This window comes from Dromaius novaehollandiae, chromosome 3 (genome assembly GCF_036370855.1).
Source record: "Dromaius novaehollandiae isolate bDroNov1 chromosome 3, bDroNov1.hap1, whole genome shotgun sequence".
Taxonomy (NCBI): Eukaryota; Metazoa; Chordata; class Aves; order Casuariiformes; family Dromaiidae; genus Dromaius; species Dromaius novaehollandiae.
In genome coordinates, this window is record NC_088100.1 from 84,878,419 (window position 1) to 84,902,712 (window position 24,294).

Consider the following 24,294-nt stretch of genomic DNA (forward strand, 5'->3'; position numbering starts at 1 on the left):
AAATGATAACTAAAAGAAAATTTGAATTAAGGCAATTGCTTGCCGTTGCCTTTTTCTTGAATGTTCTTTTGTGTAGCATGTATATATATAGAACATCTTGTGGGATAAAATTAAACAAAGAAATCAGCTGTGTTGGGTAATCATATATGCTATCCAGAGCAAAGTAAATTCTTGCTTTGAGACAGGAGGTTTATTGTAATATAGTTCTTTACCTTTGAATAATATCTGTGTTTTGGAGATCTTGGAGGTTTTTTTCTAGTGATATGGCTGTCACTGTAAAACCAAAGGTAAGTTGGGTTTTTTTGCTCTGTCTTGGTTTAGGAATTAGGAGATATGTTGCTGGAGCCATGGGTCCAACAAACAGGACTCTCTCTGTGTCTCCCTCTGTGGAAAGACCAGATTACAGGAACATCAGTAAGTATTTATAATCATCAAGTTACTTAACTTAGGTGATAGACTTAAAAAAGATACTTCCAGGTAATGTTAGCATAATTCCTGTTTTACAGCTTTTGATGAACTCCTTGAAGCCTATACAGAACAAGCCAAAGGACTTTTGGATGGAGGAGTGGATATCATGTTAGTAGAAACCATATTTGATACAGCCAATGCCAAGGTGAGACTCCTGCAGAAAAATCATCAGTAACATAAGTATTTGGTGAACTGCCTAATTCAGTGTGGTACTTGAAAGAACTATCAGCTGCTGTTTATTAAACACATTAAAAAGACCTCAGTTCATTGTAAACGGGTAAAGCATAAGGAAATAATTTTAATGATAAAACAGCCTTTTCCAGAATTTTTTTCCTTTGCCTTTTAATATATACTGTTAATGTCTTTCTGACTCTCTGTGCCAGGTTTTATTCCGAGCAGCACTGCAGTGTTGCAAGACACCTCTGAATGGGTTTGATGTTTTTGTTTTTCGGTGTGAGCATGTCTGTCCAAAGGATGCTTGTGTTATGCACTGGAGAGAGGATGTCTAGTGTGTCTGATTGCAGGAGTAGGAAGGCTTGTGAGACAGTGCTGTTAAAATACTTTTTTTGGGAGCTCTGATGCTTTGCAGGCAGCTTTATTAGAAAAGGTTGAGGGGGCAGGGAACTAAGAGGAAAAAACGGGTGATGAATTATGCCAAAATTCATCTGATTTTGATACCTCCTCATTTTTCTAATAATTGCTCAGTGCAAGTGATGGAATTGTTAGAGAGCTTTTAACTGTATTGCAATTTTATGTGGAAAAGTCTGGCTGGGTATGCACATAGCATTCCTTCAGATGTTTGCCGAAGGCTGACGTGCAGTGGAATTACTCATCCTTTGCAGATTTGACCAGTCATCATAGAGGCTCGCTGAGGACCCCAAAGGCTTGACAGTGCTGAAGGAAGTTCATATTCACATGGAACTTCCTAGAGAGTTGGGAAGTTTTCAGGACCTTTCCAGGGGGCCACTGCAGCCCTTACTGTTACAATCTGTGGGGGTTAGAACTACTCTGCAGGCTGCATGCCTGATCGCATTCAAGGGCAGTGAATAGTATACACAGCCATTTTGGGGGTAGGGGTAATGCTGCAGAAAGGATTGATGAGTATAGGCTCATGTGATTTGGGGTTCATAAAAGCCTTGATCTTAGTTGGTTACTCCATGATACTTATTTTCTCCTTGTTGCCAAGATGTGTTTGAAAATCTAGAAAATGTTAGAGGTGAGGGAAACCTTCTTTGGGTGCACTAAGTTCTCACAGGCAGTATAAGGTAGCAAGTTATATGAAGAGCCATAAAAACTAAAAAAAAAACTTTAAAAAAAAAAAAAAGTGTTTGTGTGCAATAAACCAAACAGACAAAAGATGAACTGAATAACCCCCAAATCAGTTATTAACAGTTTGCAATTTATTATTCTGTAGGCGGCTCTTTTTGCTCTCCAGAAGTTGTTTGAGGAAGAGTATGATCCGCGACCAGTATTTGTAAGTATGTGTTATTTATTTAATACTTTACATATACTTAGGCCTGGTTCCTGAAGGGAGGTGGCAGTTGATAAAGGCATTTTGAAATATAGCTTGAAATGAAGGAAGTCAGTGTCATCTTAGAAGTGTGCTTTTCTGTCCTGTCACGTGATTGTGGAAGGAGAAACTTACATGGGAAACACTTTATGAAATCAGCCTTAAGTAGTTCCATCCAGCGTATCAATCTGAAGCTTAAGGAATGACTTCATTCCTGTGTCCGAGTATTTATACAAGAAAAAGAGATGGTAATGGCGCTTTCTCAGGTTTGCTTCCCAAGGTATAATAAGAACCAGTGCTTCAAAGATGAAATTAAGTAATTTTTTCCAAATATTCTAGTGACAGATGTATACGAGTGGTGATTTTATGTCCAAAAAAGGTCTGTCAAATGCCTTTCTCTGACAGTGGGCAATAATGAATGCATAGGGACAAATACAAAAACAGGATAAGCCTATTTTGAATTTTTTTTATATATTCTTCCAGCTTTCTGCAGTTTGCAGCTCAGGCTTTCTGATCTACAGGTTATATCCGTTCATGCCTTCTGTTGAATGTGTTCATTCCTTTTTTGAATCCATGTTCAAATCATTGTGGGACCCAAGCATCCACAAAATTTAGCATCAGTAAATTTTGCAGCTTAATGCATTGTGCGAAAGTGTGTTTTACACTTGGCTGTTCCACCTGATAACTTCTTTGATGTCTCTCCATTTTTTGCTTGAAGGAGCTGGTGAGCAGCTGTTCCATGTTTCTCTTTGTTATGTAGTCATGGCATTTATAGACCTCTATGATATCCTCCCTTAGTCATCTTTTTTTTTTTTTTCCTCATATTGAAGAGTCCTTGTCTGTTTAGTTGCTTCATACCATTCCTTCATCGTCCTTGTCACTGTTCTGTTTGCGACTTCCCTGAATCGAAGGCGGATTGGAAAAGCATAGAGTAGTCAAACTGCAGCAGGGATTTGTGCGATAGCACAGTGACATTCTTTGCTTTGTTCCATTTCTTTCTTGGTTTTCACTTGCTTTACTGGTAGGGAGCTTTGAGTTTGTTTTCATAAAACTTTCTCCTGTTACTCAGATTTGTTCCCTGAACAGTAAGGGCTAGTTCAGAATGTGTCATTATGTAAAGTTAGAATTTTTCCTGTGTTCACCACTTGGTATTTATTAATAGTGAGTTTCAATTTATGTTGTTATCTATTCAGTTGGTATTGTGAGAGTTTTCTGATTTCTTGTAGTTGACTTTCTGTCTTCATTATCCTGAATAGAGTTGTCAGTTTGCTTGGCTGCCTCATTCTCTGCTCCCTTTTCAGTTCAGTTATGAATATGTTGAAGAATACAATCTCTAGCACGGCGTTCTTTGGTATTCCACTGGTCACCTTGACCGAGTAGTTTGCTGAAGGAAAACAGCATCAGTATTAAGGCATGTTTTGGAGGACGTCATGGGTTTACCTTTGCATGGAGTCTTCTAAGGCAAAACTTATTCCAGCTCCTGGAAAAAGGCAGTAGCCTATAGATGTAGGAAGTCTTTTCTGGATCATTCAAATGCTCTTGGAATTCTGAGTTCTCAACGTGGTTATTGTTAGTTGGGGTCAAGATACTATTTATTATTTGCACATCTCTCTCTGTATGTAATACTTAATAGATGTGGATCTGCTGTGAGATTGCAACATAGCTGATATGCCCCTGTGACCAAAGGAGTCACTTGTTTAACACTTCCCCCTCTCTTCCTCTCCCACCCCCCTTTTAATAGCGGTCCTGAGACCTGAAATAACATAAAGGAGGAGACAGGGTATATGAGAGGAGATGTGCCTGCTGATAGCTGCCTAAATAAATGGGTAACCACTGCTGATTTCAAGCACCTAGGTGTAGAGGCCATCGGAGTGATACTGCAGTATTAATGTTGCCTTGCTGTTGAATGATTTGTGGTAGTTGTCGCTGAGAGAGAGAGAACTTACTGGTTAAAGGTTTAAAGGCTTCCAGATTTAATTTTTCTCTTTGGGTTGTGTCTCATCAATTTGAGTGGAACACAGTTCCATCTATTTTTGACTTTTAACAGTTTAACCTTTTAAACTCTTGTCTTTATTGTTTATTTAATTCTTCCCTTTTCTCTGTGTCCCTTTGATATTTAGGTGTCTGGAACTATTGTAGATAAGAGTGGGCGCACTCTCTCAGGCCAGACAGGAGAGGCATTCATCATTAGTGTTTCCCACAGTGAGCCACTTTGGTAAGGAAATGTATCTTTACCTTAGTAAGTTATTTGTAGATTGTGATTCTTTTTATTTGAACTCCTTGCTTACAGCAAAATCGAAAATATACTAGCCGTGATCATATTCAGCCATGTGTGTTGCTAGTGTTGTTCTGTTACTGTTCCCTTGGCAGGAATTGTGTTTCCAAAGAATGCTAAACTCCTGCTAAAACATTGTTCTAAATCTTTTTGTTTTTTTGTATTTTTTCTGTTTATAACAGCCACTGAAATCACAATTAGGTCATGGCATTAAAAAAAAAAATCTTGAAACTTTGGTTTGATACCTGCTATCTCAAATTCTGCAAAGAGCTAATTACTGATGTAGGCAGGACCTACATCTCTTTGTTGGAGGAAAGCAATACCAATTCAATGATGTTTCAGGATGGGTTGAAAGAGCAAATCATAAGACTTCCTTTTGGTGTTCTTTTTTCTAAATTCTTGTCAAATTGCATACATTCAAAAGAGTTTTTCTCAACGTGCATTGTTGTTTTGAAAGTTCCTGGTGCTTCCATTTACTTACATTCTTTTCTGTTCAGGCAAAAAAGATGAAATAAGTATAAGATTAGAGTTGTGAAAAAGCGAAATATAGCAGATTTTGGTCATTGTACAAAGTTGCATGTTAATTTGCATACTGTTCTGTTTCTCTAGTCTTTTGTGGTTCTATGCTCTTTTCTGCCTCTTCCTTCCCTCTTCTTCCTTTCCTACCACTTGTTCTTTCAGGTTAGTTCTTTGCATGAAAATTTACACTGAAAATAGAATATTCTAGCAAAAAGATATCAAACTTAAAATATTTCATTCACTGGTAGCAATGCATGCCAAGCACATTGTGATGAGCCATTGTTTGTTTTTACAACAAAATTCCAGCTAAAACTTGCAATATGTCATCCTAGTGATACAAAAGCAGAAGACTGCATTCACAGCTTTCCTGACTGCCCTTGAGGCTCCACTTTCCCAGACCAGACGGTGCTCCAGAAGTAACATATGGAGCCTTTTGGAACAGGGTAGTAGCTGACTCCTTCACTCAGCATCACAGCCTAGTGATCCATATTTCGCATGAGTCTGTCTCTGATAAGCTTGCTCATGACTCTGTCTTGGAAGAGGAGAGAAGGGCACTGGAGCCGAAATCGGGAATTTATTAAACCATATTTTGTAAAAGCTGTCTTATGTGTCTGAATGCTTAGGGCTTGTTTCTCTTTTATGTGAAGGCCACTATATAGCAGTGTGGCAGAAAGATCTTAATGTAGGAGCAGATTGTGTTTTAATTCTGTTTCTCCTGCCAAATTGGTACAGAGTGGTTTTAGGATTGAGAAGCTGGTTGTCTCCATTTAGTAATAGTATCATAGGGATCATCTTATATCTGTTTGCATGTTTCCAGTTGGGTTTCATGTCTCATTCAGGGTGATGCATTGTCCTTAAATCAGTTTGTTTTGAGGCCCATTTAAAAAGTATATGATCTGCGTCCTGTGGATGTAGCTAGTGGCTGAGAAATGTGTGAACTGTTCTTAAAGGAGTGCTGAAGGACGGGTGGCAGGCTGCTTGCTCTGAAGGGTGCTCAGATGTGGCGTGAGTTCCCTTTGTGTTATTTCAAGTCTTGTGATTGTTTTTACTGTGGTAGCGTTAAGAAGACATACTTTGAGTTTAGGGCCCTAATATGTTGTTTGTTCTGATCCTGAAGGTGCTCTACAGCCTTAGCTTTCACAGGAGCTGATAAGTGGATGCTATGAAGAAATGAGCAAGGGAGAGATGATTTTCAAGGTGAAGGTGTGATGGTTATTACTCTAGCAATGATAGTGTATCAACTGCCTGGTTCCAGACTACTGGCTTTTGAGGCCAGGCTAATGGATTTGCTTTCTCAGATATTTTCCCTCATGATGATGCCGATTGGCATGTGAAGATGAGGCTGACAGTGGAAGCTACTTTTTGCTTCTGAAGGAGTGTATGTGTCTGTGCTTAGTTTGACTGGATAGCCTTGAAACAAGGCATGGATGGTGCCATGCTCATAGATCTGTCAACTACCCCTGCGGCAGGCTGTCCTTCAGGCAGTCTGGAGGTGTTCTGGAGGGCTGGTACACAGTAAGTCAAGTGAGAACATCAAAAAGTGCTCATTTGTTGAGTATGCTAGCTTCCTTCACAGTGTCTCACTGCTGAGGTGAGGTAAAAAGTGGCAGATGAATCAGTACTCAGGATCAGACACGGATGGATCTGAGATGAGGCAGGGAGAAATGAAGCTGCCTAATACGAAAGACAGTTATCTTAAGAGGAGAGAGAGGGGAAAAGTGTGAGCTGGAGGCTTGTAAATCGAACGTGACTTAACAGTAGTAAATATATTGCGTTCATCTACATTTGATTAGGACAGGCGGTCTCATTAACAACTCTTAGCATGCTTTGCTTCAAAAATCCTAAAGGATGAGCCCACACTTGGCAATAAATTCCAGATCTTCATTGTTGTAATTGTTTATTCTCTGATTTAGTACATGCTGTATATATCAGGGGGATCTATGTGAATGATTTAAATGTATGTAAGCACAAAATGGGGAGATGGAAATAAAGGATTCTTTTAAAACCTCTTCTGTATAAGTAGAATGGCCCATACAAAATGCATTGGAAAAAAAACATTTCAAAGGTAGATCTGGCTATTAAAAAGACAAGCTGTGGGAAGAAGGGGTTTGTGCAATGTTTCGTTCAGGAAACTGACTGTACGGTGTTCAGGTCCCCACTCTCGGATGGTGCTAAGAGCCCCTTAGATCTGAAGGATTTGTCATTCTGTCCAGCAAGTGAATCAGGCTGCAAGTATTTGCTGCTGTTATCTGTGCGATTACCAATACGAAGCCCCTGCCTGCTCCTAGGAAACAGGAGAAAAGTAAAAGCCATTTTGTGCTCCCAGTCCTGTGCAGAGCTTTATTGCTTCTGACCTCTGGGAAACTGAGTGGGCATACATGCATTTTATTAATATTGCTATTTCTGAGGCGGCCTGGTGTTCAGTTAGCTGGGAGATGTGGATATTATATTCTCTCTTCCAGTTTTTGTGGGGTAGCTTGTGTCCTCCCTGAGACTGTTCTAGGAAAGGAGAAAGCTTTTTTGCATCTTCTTCCAGCAGCACCGTGAGCACTTTTTGAGTTACGCAGAGCTGGTAAGATGGCTACTAGAATGGTGCAGAGTGATAAGGAAGCATCTGTAAATGTCTCTGACATACTTTATGAAAGAAAAGTTTCACTTGTTAATATCAGTGCAGTCATTTTGAGTTCAAGTCACACTTATGTATCTGTGGTTGAATTAAAGAAAACAGGATTGTACCTCCTGTACTGGTGAGATTGTTTAAGAAACTTATTCGTGTGAAAAGATTCCTGCTGTCTACGTCACTAAGATGCAGGATAATAAACTGTGCAGATTCAGTGCAAAAGCTTAATGCTGCCATAAGGCATCTTCAGGGATGCACTCAGTTTCTTCCAGGGATGACAAAATTTATGTGCAAATTTTAAATTATGAGTTAGCAGTTTGAGGCAATTCTTCATTCTTTCAACTTTTTTCATACTTCTTCCTCTAGCACAGAACTGCTTTTCACTGTCATTCTGATTCCACCCGTTCTCTCTCTCATCTAGAAAGTACAGTCTCATCATGTTGCTATAGTTGCTGTCACAATGCGGCCACTTTCCTCCTGGACTTTGAAATGAAATCTTGATTTACCATTCCCAATTCAATTCAGTCCCTTCCTTAAGGACTCCTCCTTGCCCTTCTCTTCCACCCTCAGAGGCTTGTTGTTTTGCAGAGATGGTATCTTCCCCCGTCCATCAAGTCTTGCTGTGTTGATGATAGTTAAAGAAAAGAGAGACCAGGGTGGTTGAGTTGCAGATGATTGTGGAAGTTAGTAGTTACCAGCACTAACTTTGATCTCTTTTGTTTGTAATAGGTGTTTTTGTGCTTTATTTACAAATAAAAAAATATTTTTTTTCTAGTGTTGGCTTAAATTGTGCTTTAGGGGCAGCTGAAATGCGGCCTTTCATTGAAACAATTGGGAAGTGTACGACAGCCTACATCATCTGTTACCCCAATGCAGGTGTGTTGTGAGTACATGTGCACATATTCCTGTGCTTATATACAGAAGAACTGTATTTAAACATTCATCCCATTGGAAATAATAGTTGAATTAGCTTGAGAAGGTTGTTGCTACCATTAAAAGCAAATTAAGAATTTTTTTAAGCTTCTGAAAGTAACTTTTCAATTCTGTGACAATGAGTCGAGAACACTGTCTTACATAATTAATGATAATCTATTGAGTAATGATTGCAAGGATGATGAGGCACTGTAGTTTTCATACAAGTGTGGATACTTTAAATGTGTCTTTGTGAAATTTAATTGTGCTCTTGTGAGATTTTAAACAAATTACAATAGTAGGAAAATTGTTTTTCAAGGTCTTCCCAATGCTTTTGGCGGTTATGATGAAACTCCAGAAGTGACTGCCAAGCATATAAAGGTATGTAATATTTCTCATAAACATGTCATATCTGGCAAATTAGTAGACATAGACGTACATCTTTGTATTTTATGTACATTTGTTACATACTGTGTTATTTTTTTCCTTGGGTAGCTCTGCATGTCATTTTGTCTGTTTATACCCAGTAGTGCTTTTGAGGTGCCAGGGTATAGGTAACTCTGAAAACCTTGGTTACTTTGGACTCCCTTTGCCTACACTAAACAGCTTTGTTGCAGCTTGATCTGCAGATATTTTTCATTTGCACTCCTACATTCTTGCTTGCCCATTTGGGAATTGTTCAAAAAGCTGAGCAGTTTTTATGAACTTGGCAGAGTTTTACAGAGTTGCATTTGTAGGAACAGCTGATACTGGTGGTGTTCCAGTGCAAGGTGTCCTTCCAAGCACTGCTTGATCTGTGTGAGGCAGAACTGTGTGGTTGGACTTACTGCATTCTTGCTGACACAGAGTATCTTCTGCATGTTAATTACCTTCTATACTGTAGTATCAATGATCTAGGTATTCATCCAAGTTTTCATCTGGGATTTGAGCATAAAGTGGGCCAGTTTCAAATGCACTTTGCTAAAATTAGGTATCAAAATTGCTGGTTAGCCTTAGGCATCCATATCTGAAAACAAATCCTAAGAAAAAGAAATAGTTCTGTGTCTCTTCATCTGATTTTTTTTCTTGTGATCCTCTGACCTGCTTAATATATGGAGAATATAGATGTTAGATACCTTTATTAACTTGAAACTAAATTCTCTCTTCCTCTCCCTTTTACAGAATTTTGCTTTGGATGGTTTGGTTAATATAGTTGGAGGTTGCTGTGGGACTACACCAGCACATATCAGGTTCTTTATGAGCTACAACTTTAGATGCACTGAAAAGTAGATTAAATGCAGTTTCCTTGGAGCAGTATTCCATGGCATGTCATAGAGTTTCCTTAGAAGATGGATCACTTGAATGAAAATAGCAGCAGTGTGTGCAGCAAAAATAATCTGGCTTTCATAACCATCTGTATTTTGAGGAATGGGTAGAGGCAGGGTTCTAATAAGGTTATGCCTCTGCTGTTTTGTCTTCTAAAACTGTTCCAGAATCATTCCTCCCTCTTTACCATTGGATAGAATAGAGTTCCCATCTTTGTTCCCTTATTTTCTACATTTTTCCTCTTTCTCAGGCCCCTAGCTAGACGGTAAAATGTCAGGTAAAAGGAGGGCTGGGAAAGGGGAGAAAGGGGTGGAAAAAAATCTATAATGGGATTTGAGAGTGCTATAAAGCTGGTGTTATATCTTTCTCCCTAGAAGTAACACAGAAAAAACCCTCCGTTCTTCACCTGGGCTTAAAAGAGAAGGGGCCTTTATGGTTCATTTCTACCCTTGTACAAACTGGGAGGAGGTGGTACATGAGGACAGTGTGTGTTGTTCTTGACTAGAGTGAAAAGAAGGATAATTGCTCATGAACTTTATGAGTTGTTCTGGAATCTGAGAAATGCATCTCAACACAGAATGATCTTTGTCCAATGTTGTTTCGCTGCAATCAGCAACTGCTCAGCTCAGTAAATCATGAATGCAGAAAAGAGTCACTTAGTAGTTGAAGGCTGGTACTGATATCCATCACGCTACCTGCACATGAGCATCCAGTTGTCATAGTTTATAATGTTTTATATTTGATAAATCTTCATCTTTGTACATTCCCTGCAAATAGCTACATAGGATCTTCCAGGAGTATATTTTTGCCTTTGGCCACACAAAGTGAAACATGTTTATTAGTTTTGTCTGTGACAGGGCTGAATTGGAGGGTGTGGTGTGTATGTCAAGTATGTTGTTAGAGTCTTGTCTGGAGTGGTTTAATTTTATTCAAAAACTTTGAGAGTCTTTACCTCCCTCTTTCTGTAACTCAGGAAAATTGCTGAAGCCGTGAAATCATGTAAACCTCGCATTCCACCTTCTTCTCTTTCCAAAGGATACATGCTGCTCTCAGGTAAAACAAAGTGTAAGGGTTTGAGCTTTCTAATTCATGTAACCTTCCTTTATAAGTGTATCTGCTATTCTCTACTAATCAGAATGGCTATGAGTTGCTGGTTCTACCTGAACCCAGCAACCTTATGGATGTATATCCAGATGTAAATCTTACTGCTTTGGCCTGTCTCAAGCTGAATCCAAAGGATTAATGGCACAATTTATTGCAGTCTTGTACGATATAACCAAGCCAGCATATTTTACTCAGTAAATCTCAGGCACTTTGCAGTGGTGAGTTATCTTTTCCTTACCTTGCAGCTGGGGAGAGCTAGGCACAGAGAGGTCAGGTAATTTGACTGCAGCTGATAGCAGTGCTGGGGAGAGATCCTAGTTCATCTGCTGTGATACAGCTGCCCCCTGTGGTCTCAGACTTGGATCCATCTGCACTGGGACAATGTTTTAGCCATACCTCTAGCTCTAAAATGTCTTTTTTAAAAAAAAGTTTGGCTCTGTAGATTATTCAGCCAGGCCTTCTTTTAAGCCACTGGGCAGTGTTTCCAAATAAAACAGACCTTTCATTCTGGGTTTGTATTTTGTATCTCAAAGTCAAAACAGTTTAATAGAAGTGAAATAAATCATGGTTTGCCCCATAGTTTCCTGCAGGAGCCTTCTCTGTTCTGCTGTGAGGTTTGTTTACTGTTGAGCTGCCTGCTACCCAAGAGTCCTTCTCGGCTGTTGCCTGGTTTCTCTGAACTTAGATACGTGGTTAAGAGCTATCCCGTTGGCAATCAGTTCAGTGGGCTGCTTCTCTGGTGGTGGTAGAGTCATGAGGTAACATAGTTGGAAATGGAAGGCATGCATGGATGCCCAGAGCATCACAGCTTCATGTCGTTTTATATTGGACAAATTAGCTATTATTTATTGTGGGTCAGGTAAATTATTGACTATCCTTGAGGAAGCATAGAAACCTTTGGCATATGTATTGGAAGTGGTTGTGTATTTATAATTAACTTGTTTCTTTGCTTTGCTTTGCTAGTTACTTACTAGATCTGTGCATGTCCTCACATGATGATAAACCTCGATTCCCGAAGAAAGAAAGATCTGTGTTTCACAAATTAGAAAGGGATTTTTGCCTTTCTCGCACAGTTTTTTTTTCTTTTCTGTATTTTTACAAATATGCTCAAAAATATCTTTTTAAGGTCTGGAGCCGTTCAGGATTGGGCCATACACCAACTTCGTTAATATTGGCGAACGCTGCAATGTTGCAGGATCACGGAAGTTTGCTAAACTCATCATGGCAGGCAACTACGAAGTATATTTTTTTTAACAATGATCTTTATAGATAATGCTCTGATTTTCGTTGCTCTCTTGCACTGCATTAGTAGCTGTTTCTTTTGCTGGCACAAAGCTCTACTCTATGCCAGTTACAAGAGGAAGAAAACAAGAAGAATTTTCCTTTCTCACTGCCCTTTGTTTCTGTGCTTATCAGCTCCTGTTAAACATGCAAGAAGGGTTTCACAAGGGCTTTTTTTTGACAAGTGTTACAGGAAACATGATTTTCCATTTTGATTTTGGTTATGCAGGGTGATGGTATAGAAAATGTCCTGGTCCGTGCTGTATCTGGGCTGGATTTTTGGATTTACAGAGGAGAGAGAAAGAAAGAAAGGGATTGTAATCCCTCCTCTCTCACACGTTTGGCGTATATCTGACATGGGAGAGACTGTGCCACTCTGCGGCCTCACTCTCCTGCCTCTCCCTTCTCCAGTCCCAGTCAGCATTATGGTTGCATCTCTATGTACTTTGATTACTGGCTCTAGCATGCTAAGCAAGAGTTGCTACAGAAAGAGGTGTTTAGAAAGTAACTGCCACTCGAAATGGCTATAGGGCCAAAATGAAAAGGCTAAAGGGCTCATTCCTTACTGGTGTAAATTGTTACTATAACTTTATTGAAAAAAATAGCACGGTAATGTTTCCTGCCAGCTAAGGCTCTGCCCCAAAACATGTGCTGCTGTTCTAACTGATGCAATCAAAATTAAAGCGTTATCTTGGTTTTACGAAGTCTGGCTCTTGAGGTCTTATGATTCATGAGGCAAGTTAGACCTATTAAGTAAAGAGCTTAAATGCAGCTTGTTAGGGACTGTGAACAACTGAAAGCCTTTTTGTTTTGTTTTGCTTTTTCCTCTCCTTAATCTGCAGCATGATAAAAAAAGGGAAAGAGCGAACAAACGGGTGTTCTTTCCTTTCAGCCCACGTAATTATCTGCTTTAGTATTTCCTTCTTAGCACTTGGTTATTATTCTGCAGCTGGAAAAAATGCCGAACATCCTCCAAAAATAAAGTACTCTGTGTTAAAAAAGAGCATAGCTTGTGACACTAGACCCTTATATTATACCATCACAGAGAATGTTTTCCTGTCATCATGTGCAATCAGAAATCCTTGTTACCGTGCAAATCTTGGATCTTTCAATTAAATGTATGACCAACTGTCTAAAATTAATGGCACTATCAGCACGTGTAGGTCTCTGGTGCCATGTTTTTGTGAATAAAGTAGTTATTGATGTGTGGTGCTAATGACTTCTGTATTGCTGTACGTTAAGGACTATTTCCTTATTCTCTTACAGATTGCCTTGTAAATTTTTGAGAAAGGATACTTTTATTATGATGATTTGTAGGGCTGCACACTTTTTCAGAAAGTGAAATGTTATCTTGAGAATGAATCGGCCATGTTTTTTGCTGACTTGTTTTGGTTTTTGAATCTTTTCTTCAGGAAGCCCTTAGTGTAGCCAAAGTGCAAGTCGAGATGGGGGCCCAGGTTCTTGATATCAATATGGACGATGGGATGTTGGATGGCCCGGCTGCTATGACCAGATTTTGTAACTTGATTTCTTCAGAACCTGATATTGCAAAGGTAGTAACTGAGTTGCACCAAAGCACAATACAGAACATCTTGTTGAGCTGGAAGTTGCCTTTCAGAAAATTTTGATATTGATTTGTTTAGTAACCAGGTTAGATGCTTAGTCAGGTGTAGGTGTATAAAATGATCCTTCATTTCATGTGTCGTAAAAAAAAAAACAGAGGCATCAGAGCACCCAGTTCTGATGCCTTTCTTGGGGTAGTGTCAGACAGTAGTGAAGAGGGAAAGGTACTGTAATAGGAAAGCCTTTTGGAGGAACTGACGTTTTAATGTTCTCTGTTTTCAGCTAAACATATGTCAATCTTTCATTGGTTAAAGCTGAGTGTAGGTTCCTATTCCAACAGTTTTGAGCCACAGTATAGATAGGCAGTGCATGACTGGGCTATTTCACACAAAGCCTTAAGAATGCTAGGGATATGCAATCTAAAAGATGCTCCTGCTAAGTAAGTGCAGTCTCTAGAAATAAGTATCTCATTCAGAAACAAAAGACAGTATACAGAGCAGAGGTCTCTGTGTGATGGAATATTCATAGAAGCTCTTGAGTTAAATTTGCTCTGAGTTTGCATTTAAAGCAAAGTGAATCAACAAGTGCCATCTAGAAACTTCTTATTCGTAAAAGCTGATAAATATTGTACTTACTTTTATGTCCAAACTGGCAAACAACCTGTGGAACATTTAACTCATAACCTGTATATATTGTCCTTGCTCACCTCTGTGTTATTTGCAGGTGCCATTATGCATTGACTCCTCAAATTTCTCAGTGATTGAAGCAGGTTTGAAATGCTGCCAAGGGAAATGCATTGTGAACAGCATCAGTCTGAAGGAAGGTGAGAAAGACTTTCTGGACAGAGCCAGGAAAATTAAGTTGTATGGAGCAGCTGTGGTTGTCATGGCTTTTGATGAAGTGGGTCAGGTGAGTGTCACTTTGTTAAAGGAGGTATTTTTCACTGGCATAGGTGATTTAAAGAGGCTCCTGCTCTTAGCAGTATTTTTGACCCTGATTTATAAGCATTTCTTTGTTGTTCACCCATTTGAGAAATCGAAGTTTTGCTCCAAATTTACGGCTGTTAGCACAAGACTGGATTTTTTGCTTGCTCTGCTATGCTGAGCTCTTCTTTCCTTCACAAAAGACTTTTTAATTCAGAAATTGAGTTTTGCATTAGAGGGGAATCTTTGTGAATTCATTTAGTTTTTTTCAAAAACCAAATGTTAAACTTTGCATAGGATGATGCAGTGTTGGAGAGCAAAATCATTTTTTTTAATGGATAGAATCAAAATTCCAGATACAGGTGTGGTGGTGGTGTTTAGATGGTATGATATGGTATATGTATAATTCTTTTCTAATATTCATGGTGTTCAGATTGGGAATTCCCAATATTGTAGTCAATGAGGCTGTAAATGATTTCTGGAGGCTTTGCTTTTCATGCTGTCTCTTAGTTTCATGGAAGAATTCTTTTTCTTCCCCAGGCGACAGAAACGGAAGCCAAGATTGCAATCTGTACCAGAGCTTATCACCTCCTTGTGGAAAAGCTGTGCTTCAATCCAAATGATATAATATTTGACCCTAATATTTTGACCATAGGTACTGGAATGGAAGAACATAACCTGTATGCCGTGAATTTTATCAATGCTACTAAAACCATAAAAGTGAGTTATAAGCTTATTTTGACTTAAAGTGTTTTACTGGCTTTACTTTAAAAAAAAAAATCTGACTGCTACAAAATAACAAACATTTTAAATTTATGGGAGGGGGACTATTCCTGTGAAGTGCAGCCATTCCCATATATTGCTTTATTTCCAGTAGAAGACCTTTAAATAGTTCTATAAATATATTTCACTCCATTAATTCTGCTGTAAAAGTATTATACTAATTAAATAAGGTAACAGTCACATTCAGTGTTCTAGCCAAAAGGACCTCTTTGAAGGTATGTGAAGGCTGCTCTTTTTAATTAATATAGGTTCAATTACTGTGGATGGACTTTGTGCAGTAACCTGACTTTTTGTTTAGCCAAAATGTGTGTGTCAGGAGATGCAGAAGTAAAGATTATTACCTGAAGACAGCCAGGGAAGTTGTACTATTGCATTTCAAAAGGCAAATAAGCTGGTCTGGAGAAGTTCTGCCAGCAGCAGTCTGGGCTTGTTGAATACCTTGCAGGGCGTTTTGTCAGCATCTGCCTTTCTGGAGGGAGGCTGCTTCCTCAAGGTTGGCTGCTTGAGTACATGAGCTAGCTCAAGTTGATGAGCAGCTAACCATTCTTGAGACACGCAGGTGGGCAGGGAGGTTGGTTCTGCCTTGCTGGCTGAGGGATGGGAAGAGACGTAAGTAGGTCTGCCGGGGGAACATCTGGAATGCTGCTGTGCATTTAGAAGAGCACCAGTGACTACAGAAACCATGGTAGTTGCTTACATATAAGTAAGCTGGATCTTTTATTTGTAGTTTTTTGTATAGAGATTTGAATTTCTTTTTATGAGCCTCAGTAACTGTAGAAGGATCTGGAACAAGAAAGAGAAAAAGAGTGGCATTGCCAGTGCTTCACAGCTCCTCAGCCAGGTGTTTTGTGGACCGTTTACTTTGCTTGGATTTCCTTTTTGGAAACAGCTTTTTTTAAAATTTACATACAATTCCATTAGGAAACACTGCCAGGAGCCAGGATAAGTGGAGGCCTTTCCAACCTGTCCTTCTCCTTTCGAGGAATGGATGCAATTCGAGAAGCAATGCATGGGGTGTTCCTTTATCATGCAATTAAGGTACGGTGTGCTTTTGGCCCCCATATATTTGTGCTTGGCAAATATGCAGGCCTATGTCTGAGAGCCCTGCTAAGGGGATTCTGTATGTTTTTTTCAGTATGGCATGGACATGGGAATTGTGAATGCTGGGAATCTGCCAGTGTATGATGATATCCACAAGGAATTGCTGCAGCTGTGTGAGAATCTGATCTGGAACAAAGATCCTGATGCAACAGAGAAACTTTTACATTATGCTCAGGTAACTTCCAATTTTAAGCTTTGAACAGTGGTTAGCTTAACACCTGGGCATCAGCACCTCCCTGCTGATGACAGAACATTCTATAAAACGTGCATCAATATAACAGTGGGCGTTAAAAGTTAGTACTGATAGTGCGTGCAGTTCAAGTTTGAACGTGAACTCTGTAACAGATTGAGCCTGTCCAATTTCACAGGTGCCCTGCACTAGAGTTTTTCAGGTGCTTCAGGAGATCAAACTGTATATGTGTTCTCTTAAAAAATCAAGACAGAAAAGGCTAACCCACAGCCAAACTAAACCTTGTTGCTGGAGCACAATTGACAAGTGCCCTGTGGGAGGCAAAGACATTAAGCATGTCTCTAGTGATGAAGGTTTGCTTGGAGTATATGTGAAAAGTTAAGTGGCTGGCTATGGTTCCTGACTATGCCATAGACTTCCAGTTCAGGATGTCACTCATGTCAAAATGGGGTCAGCTCATTAGTGTTTATGAGATACTGTCATGATGGTGGTGATAAAAGATACAGGTTACACTCGTGGTGGGTTCCAGATTATCAATGATAAGATTGGCTAAATCCTGTTCTCAAGAGAGCCAACAGCGAAAATCTCTTTGGGTTAGGTGGCTCCTAGAGTTAGAGATAAGTGCACCTGAGGGTTGCATGCCCTTTTTGTAGCTCCTGGCTGCATTGTTTATGTGTGCAGAATCATTTGGTCTGTAGCTTGCACCATAGTTATATCTGCTTTTAAGAAACAATGCCAACATGTTTAAAAACAGTACAGGAAGACTCTCTCTACCCCTTGTGCCTAGGCTGTTTTATAATGTGCTGTTAGTATCTAAGCAATTCACTTGTAAGTGATCTTCTCTATGTAAGAAGAAAAACATACATACATACATACATATGCACACGCAAAAGAGTAAAACATAGTGGAAGGATGAAGGCCTTAAAGGACAGAGCTACAAAACCATTGACACAGCACACACAGACGTCTATTTAATGGAATTTTCAGAAACTATTTACACGCACTTGGGATTTTAAATACCTTCTGTATGAGTCTTTGAGAGTAACCGAGATACACACTCTAGGGGATCACTTAAAATGAAACATTTCTGTTAAGGAAGTCTTAATTCAAGGTGACTTAACTTTAAAGAGGATCAGTCACGTAATTAAATACATTTTTAATAAGTTTAGAAAGAGATTGCTTAGGTAGCGTTTATGCAGAACGTGGAACATGGATCTAAATGGAGCATGAAAAGTAAAAATGTGAGTGGACGACTCCTTTTAGGTCTGTAAGCGTGAGAAAGTATTGTTGATGTTTCAAATATTGGAATCTCTGTTCTTCCTTGTCGCAATTGTTCTATTGCACAGATAAAGCAGTCCCCAGTTACCGAAAAGAAAGAATATCTTGATTCAAACATCTTTAAAAGATGTATTAAAAGCTAGCATAAAATACTACCAAAACCAAAAATTTTCTGGTTTTCACTGGAGTTAAGTCTGTTGATTTGGATATCATCCTGGCTCTGGAGAAATGCGAGAGGCTGGATACATTATAATTTACTTACAATTAAGGGAGGGGCCTATATAATATAAGGCTTTGGAGTTTGGAACATTTTTCAAAATATTTCTTCTGATCTTCCTCTGATTTAGTGCACTCGAATAGCTCTATTTTTTTTTTTAAACGTAGACATGTATTCACCAGTCAGTAAGTGCATATGTTCTTTTTATTTCTGATTACTGCAGTTTATGCTGCACAAAGAACATAGAATGTGCAGTCCCATTTCAAGTATTGCACCTCTCATAGAGCTCCAGTGAAGTGTCCTCCTAATTCCTTCAGGTAATAGTGCTTGCCAGTTGCTTGAATGCTAGACCTTTGGGGAAAACAAGGCAATTACTCCTTTTCCATTTAGGAGATCAATTTATATCTGAAGTTTGAGATTAAAAAATATTTTCCATCATGTGTACAGATGCAAACATTCTCAAACTGAAATTTAGTCATTTATGGCAGCAGGAGTTGTGCTTCTGTTTTTTCCTCCTTAGCATGCAGTATAATCATCCTGTTTTTTAAAGATCTGCATGTAGTGTTTGCTGCTGTGGTCCTTGCATGCCTACAGTTTCATGGGTTAGTTAAAGCAGTGTTATTTTTAGGTTAGAATGATCTCCTTGGTAAAACGTCTGGCCAGAGGTTCAGGAGCACTTAACCTTTTTACAGAATCACAGAAGGGTGACTGCCAAAGCAGGGTCACCCACAGCAGGTTGCTCAAGGCCATGCCCAGTTGTGTTTTGATTACATCTAAGGATAGAGACTGCACAACCTCTCTTGGCAACATTTTCCCCCTTTTTCTGTTCTCTTCTTACAAACTAGATCCATGAGGGGAGTGGGATTGGTAATGAGAATCAGTGAAGTTAGCTAATATTCGTATCAGCATGAATGAGGACCTCTTCTTCTTCTTGTTCTCAGGAATGAGATCTTGTTTTGGATGAGGTTTCCATGACTTTTCTCATGGCTCTGTCTTTAAAGAGTTGCTAATGAGCACTCAAAAGTATAGGAGCATTCATAGGGAAAGAAATACTTCAGATTATGAGGAATAGCTGAGGGAGAAAAATAAATCATTTGCCTGAAGTGTGGTAATTGAAGTAATGGACAGCATGCTCTTCTGTGAGCCTTCATGCTGGATGCTTGAGAGCTTTCTTGTACCATGAAACCCTTTTGGCCTTTGCATTTATAGAGAAGGTGGAGGAGAAGAGGAGTGTGAGGCAGAGAGTGTGCGAGGGACTGGGACAGTCCATATGCATGAAAAACAGTAGATTGCAAAGATATCTGTGATATGAAATAACAGAAGCTGTCCCAGCAGAAACTGTTTTAGTGCCAAATTAATTAGAATTTTAAAATGAAGTGGCACTGCGTGGGCCAGGAATCAATTTAAATTATGTTCCCAGAAGTAAAACCCTCAGGATTAGTCATTTCAGCGGGTTTTTTTTAAGAGTGTGAAAATTATTGGAGTTGTTCCCTCTTTTTTTTTTGTTTTTGTTTACATCTTCATTGAGGTACGTACTTTTGGGGATGTAGACCCACTAACTGTCTGCCGTGCGTCACACACATTTATAACGTGATTTGCATGTATGACAAAAGCTCTTCCGAATAATTTTAAAATATCTTATGTACAGTACATAAGATTATTCTGACTTCTCTGACAGTAAAGTCTGTAATTGTACTTCTTATACTGTTAAACTCCTATGGATGTCTTTCCTTTTCAGAATCATGCCCAAGGAGGGAAAAAAGTGGAACAGACTGATGAATGGCGGAAAAGCTCCGTGGAGGAAAGGCTAGAATATGCTCTCGTAAAGGTGAATCTGTTTAGAAAATTGCCCTGCCCAAGCAAATGGCCGATGAGTGCTCTCAGGCATAAAAATTCAGCCGTTAGACTAGAAGGGCCAACCTTGGCTTAAAAATCCTTCAGCAGCTATACTTTTTTAATTAATAAAGCTTTGAAATCAGTAGACCAGACAGAATTGTGATGATTTGTGTTTAAACTTCACAATTTGAGGTCTTTAACATTTTATATTTTACTCAGCTAGTGCTGGTAGCACTAGTTTGTTGCTACTTACTGCTTTTACTTTCCAGTTGCTCTCTGGTCCTTTAACATACAACTGTATTGCACTGAATTGCACATCTGCTGAGGGAGCAGTCTTTATGTGATTGTATGATTCTCTTTTGAGGTTAAGAAAAACAAACAAAAACATTAATACTTGTGATTATTGCTTAGAATAACTTTATATGCCTTGGACATACAGTGTTTGTTTCCTAAGAAAACCTATTTTAAGTATACATCTGAGATATTCTTAGAGATTGGTAGCATGTAAAGTATCTCTTTGTACTTCTGTTTTCATTTTTGGTGGGGGGGGGGAGAAGACAACTCTAAATATGAGCTGTATTTCTAGAAGGTTAAAAGCTTTTCAATTTTTTTCCCAGGGCATTGAGAAGTATGTCATTGAAGATACAGAAGAGGCAAGATTAAATCATGAAAAATATCCTAGACCTCTAAATATAATTGAAGGGCCTTTGATGAATGGCATGAAAATTGTTGGTGATCTTTTTGGTGCTGGAAAGATGTTTCTGCCTCAGGTAAAGAGAAAATTGTTTCTTATATTTTCATATTTGCCAAAAACTAGCATTGTAAAATGTAGCCAAAATATTCTATGCTGGCTGTCTTTTCAGATATAGCACTTGAATTCAGAAAATTGAGATGTTGCTAGTAAGTTGCCTTATTTTTCTTTATTTTTTAACTTGATTCTCTCTTTATACTTTTTCACAATTGTTTTTCTTTTCTCCTGAGTGTTTTTGCTTCATTTATAAGGTAGTTTTAAATCAAGTGATGTTTGTTTGGATCTTTTTTTTTCTCTTTTTCATGGGTTTTACTTAAGGACACGAACTTAGAAAGTACTAAACATGGTTGACTATTTGTAACTTCTCATTCTGTTGTGAGTGGTCCCAGAGGTTGCACTGTGAAAGCAAGTGTTGTGTGTGGACATTTAGTCCAAAAGCCAGCAGCCTAGTACCACAGAATGCTTTGCAAACCTGGAATCTCAGTTTGCAAATGATGGGATGTTTTGTTGCTTGTTAGAATGGATATAGAAGAAAGCCATGAGAAATTTGAGAGTATTCCTCTATCTGATTTTTTTTCCCCCTCCCCTTCTCCATTTATTCATGCAGGTGATAAAGTCTGCTCGAGTTATGAAGAAAGCAGTCGGCCACCTTGTTCCCTATATGGAAAAAGAGAGAGAGGAAAAGAGAGGCAAACAAGGCAGCATAGAGGAAGAGGCAAGACACAGTCACTTGTGCTGTAACTCTTTCGTAGCATGTCTTGACAGAAAATGAAATTATTTTCCTGATGACATTTATCCAGCTCTTTATGCCTGAGAGTTAAGCAAGGCATACAGAAACAGATAATCTTTGCTTAAGTAGAAGCAGACGTGGAATGCATAAAGTGCAGATTTTGTGGAACTTTGCTCAGTATGTGTCTAACCTGTTCGTGTAAAAAAATAAACAAACAAACAAACAAAAAACCCAAAAGAACTCCTGAAGGATGCCATAAACCTCTGTAGGCATTTAATCCAGTGTTACCAGTGTTAGTTATTTCTGGTACTTCTGGTCTAAGTTTTCACTGTGGGAAATTTTGCCAGTATCTGCTACTTCCTCTACCTTTGATAAACTCCTTAACTCCCTCCTAGGTGTTCAAAGCCTGTTACAATGTTTTTCTTTAATCATCTTCCTCCCTAACCCCCCCCTAGCTGTTCTCTCAGCTAAAAAAACCAAGTTCTTGTAACATTCCTGTATAGATCATAACTTCCAGGCCTGGTGTTATGATGGTATAGTAGGCTAATTGTATTTGCAGTCACAACCGAGTTGTGGGGTGCCATCAAATATTTAAGAAAACAGAATCTGAATATAGGCTTTTCGTGTATGATTTTTTCCCATTTTCTCAAGATTACTTTGATTATAGTACAGTAGATATTAGTGCATGGTCCTAATATGGAAGCAGAAATAACCAAATGGCACAAATAAAAGATGGAAAATGACTGGCTAGGTGGTAGCTTCCTAGAGAAAGATCTGAGGATTGTAGTTGTCGCAAACAGCATGTCAGTCAGTAGTGTCATGCTATTGCAAAAAAATCAACCCCCCCGCCCCCCAAACAAACCCCGCAAGCACCAAACTAGAATTTATAAATGTGATGTGCAGTGATTTTTCTTATGCCCGCTCAGCACTGATAGAAACACAGCATCCCATTTTGAAGGTGGTGCTCAAGGAAAATATGTGAACTAATTAGAGTTTCAAAAGAGAGCAATGATTAGCTTGGTCAGAAGCATAGAGAATGTAATCTTCAATGAAAGTTTGGAGGAATTGAGTGGCGTATGTTTTCTTTCAGACTTCTTCTGACTAAAATCTTCATCTTTATGAGAGATATCTGTAGGGAAGAAAAAAATAAAATCTTCCCTACATCTTGTCAAGAGTAAATGGGGCTTAAATTTCAGTGGGAAGATACTTAGGTTAGGTGGTGGGGGGAAGGAAATGCTGTAATGATATCGAAGCACTGCAGTATACTGCCTTAGAAAGTTAGGAGCTTTCATAAGTAAGTGACTTACAACTTGAAGTGACTTCAGGAGGACATCTAGTTCTGTGTCTGGTTCTGTAATCCTTCTTAACGTGTGGTGAGGCTTCAGCTGGATACCAGTGGCAAACAGAATTGAGCAATTACCTTTGTTTCACATAAGGCTAGTGCTAATATCTGGCATTCTGCAGCAGTGTGCCATGTGGTCTTGTATTGACTTTGTAGTCTACTTTTGCCCTCTAACAAATCTTGCAGTTATGTTGATATATTCCCCATTTTACATTTTTTGATGCCATTTTTTTTTCCTCACAATACTCAGCAGTTCTGTTATGGAATTTTATCTTACTGATTTTAGGGATGCTTATTTAATTTGTCAAGTTGATCTTGAACCCTAGTCTTGTCCTTCAGCATCCACTCCCCCCTCCTTTGTTGTCATCCTTCCGTTTTATAGATCATCTTAAATCACTGATGAAAATATTAAATGGTTTCCAGGTTCTTGTGGGCTTCTACTTTATAGCATTTCTTGTTTGACAGCTAACAGTTGGTGGCTCTTCTTTGAGAATGGTTTTATCAACTACCTATGCATATACTTGAATTAATTCCTTCCAAATTTGATTAATGGAATATGTGATGTGATAACCCTGGTAATCAAACCTGTGTAATCTTAATGAAAGAAGGAGAATGCCTGGTCTCTTTTCTCATTCTCTTCTTGGATGTAAAGACAAGTGTCTTCTCTCCATTGTCTCAAGTGGATCTGTTCTCTCTCTGTCATGAGTCACCTTTCTGTGTGTTATCTCCCTCCTGCTTATTCTTTCCTTTTCCACTGCTGTTCTTTTTTTATTTAAATTCAGATGCACTACTGGTTTAGACTCTTGGGAATGCCTGTGTTTGGCATCATCTGCTTTGTTCTGATGCTATTTGAAGTCAGCGAAAATCACTTCCTCTGTTGCTTTCAGTGGGCACTGGACTGGGACCTACTATGAACCCTCTGGCGCTTAAGTGTTTTCCTAAAAAGAAGTTAAATGGGGTTTGAGAGACTCTGAAAAATATAATAAGCACTCTGCAGAGGTTGTGAGGTATTCTGTGTTGCTGAGGAAGGCAGGAGGGGAAAAAAGTAAGGCTTCTGTCCTGCTTCTTCCATCTTCTGCTGAGTTAGTATTGTAGTGCCTTCCTCTGTGTATATTTTTTTCTCTGTGTAGAAAGTTGGAGAGAAAGAGGACAGCTGCCTCTATTTCTGACATTAGATGCTGCCTTGGAGGCAAATGATTGTGGTAGCTTATCCATCTAACATTACCCAGCCTGTTGAAACCTCCGGGACAGTTCTAGTTGCAGACTGCCAGGCAATGCAAATTGCTAATTGTTATGTTTGAGGATAAATGGCTGTGGCTGTGGATTTCCGTCAAGATTTAAAAAAGAAGCCATCTAGATCTGTGCCCAGAACTTGAGGACCTCCTTGCTTGAGACAACTGAAATCAGTGTGTTGCAAGGAGGGTTTATGTAAAATAGTATGCGCTCAGGCCCATATTGCTTCCTACCCAGCACAGATTTTCCTTCTTATTTGCAGATCCAGTCAATTTTCTTCCTTGGATATCAGTCACTAGTTAAATCAGCAGTAGTTATTGGATATGATGCATGTGGGTAGTGCTTTTTGTTCT

General features: G+C 39.0%; 1 protein-coding gene across 6 annotated transcripts in view; it reads left to right on the forward strand.

Annotated features, from left to right (window-relative positions):
* The window catches only part of MTR (5-methyltetrahydrofolate-homocysteine methyltransferase), a 54,276-nt gene that overhangs the window by 11,722 nt on the left and 18,260 nt on the right, over positions 1-24,294 (forward strand). For 4 of the 6 annotated variants that reach the window (XM_026108942.2, XM_064509350.1, XM_064509347.1 and 1 more), the window contains exons 5-21: positions 322-414; positions 507-613; positions 1,883-1,942; positions 4,099-4,193; positions 8,168-8,268; positions 8,624-8,685; positions 9,466-9,533; positions 10,583-10,662; positions 11,840-11,952; positions 13,407-13,547; positions 14,281-14,466; positions 15,021-15,200; positions 16,185-16,301; positions 16,399-16,539; positions 19,788-19,877; positions 20,503-20,655; positions 21,244-21,351. In XM_026108942.2, the coding sequence (XP_025964727.2) occupies positions 322-414; positions 507-613; positions 1,883-1,942; positions 4,099-4,193; positions 8,168-8,268; positions 8,624-8,685; positions 9,466-9,533; positions 10,583-10,662; positions 11,840-11,952; positions 13,407-13,547; positions 14,281-14,466; positions 15,021-15,200; positions 16,185-16,301; positions 16,399-16,539; positions 19,788-19,877; positions 20,503-20,655; positions 21,244-21,351 (1,895 nt within the window). Of the gene's footprint in view, positions 1-321; positions 415-506; positions 614-1,882; positions 1,943-4,098; positions 4,194-8,167; positions 8,269-8,623; positions 8,686-9,465; positions 9,534-10,582; positions 10,663-11,839; positions 11,953-13,406; positions 13,548-14,280; positions 14,467-15,020; positions 15,201-16,184; positions 16,302-16,398; positions 16,540-19,787; positions 19,878-20,502; positions 20,656-21,243; positions 21,352-24,294 lie in introns of those variants that run through there. The other 2 variants (XM_064509349.1, XM_064509348.1) reach the window with 2 other exon arrangements.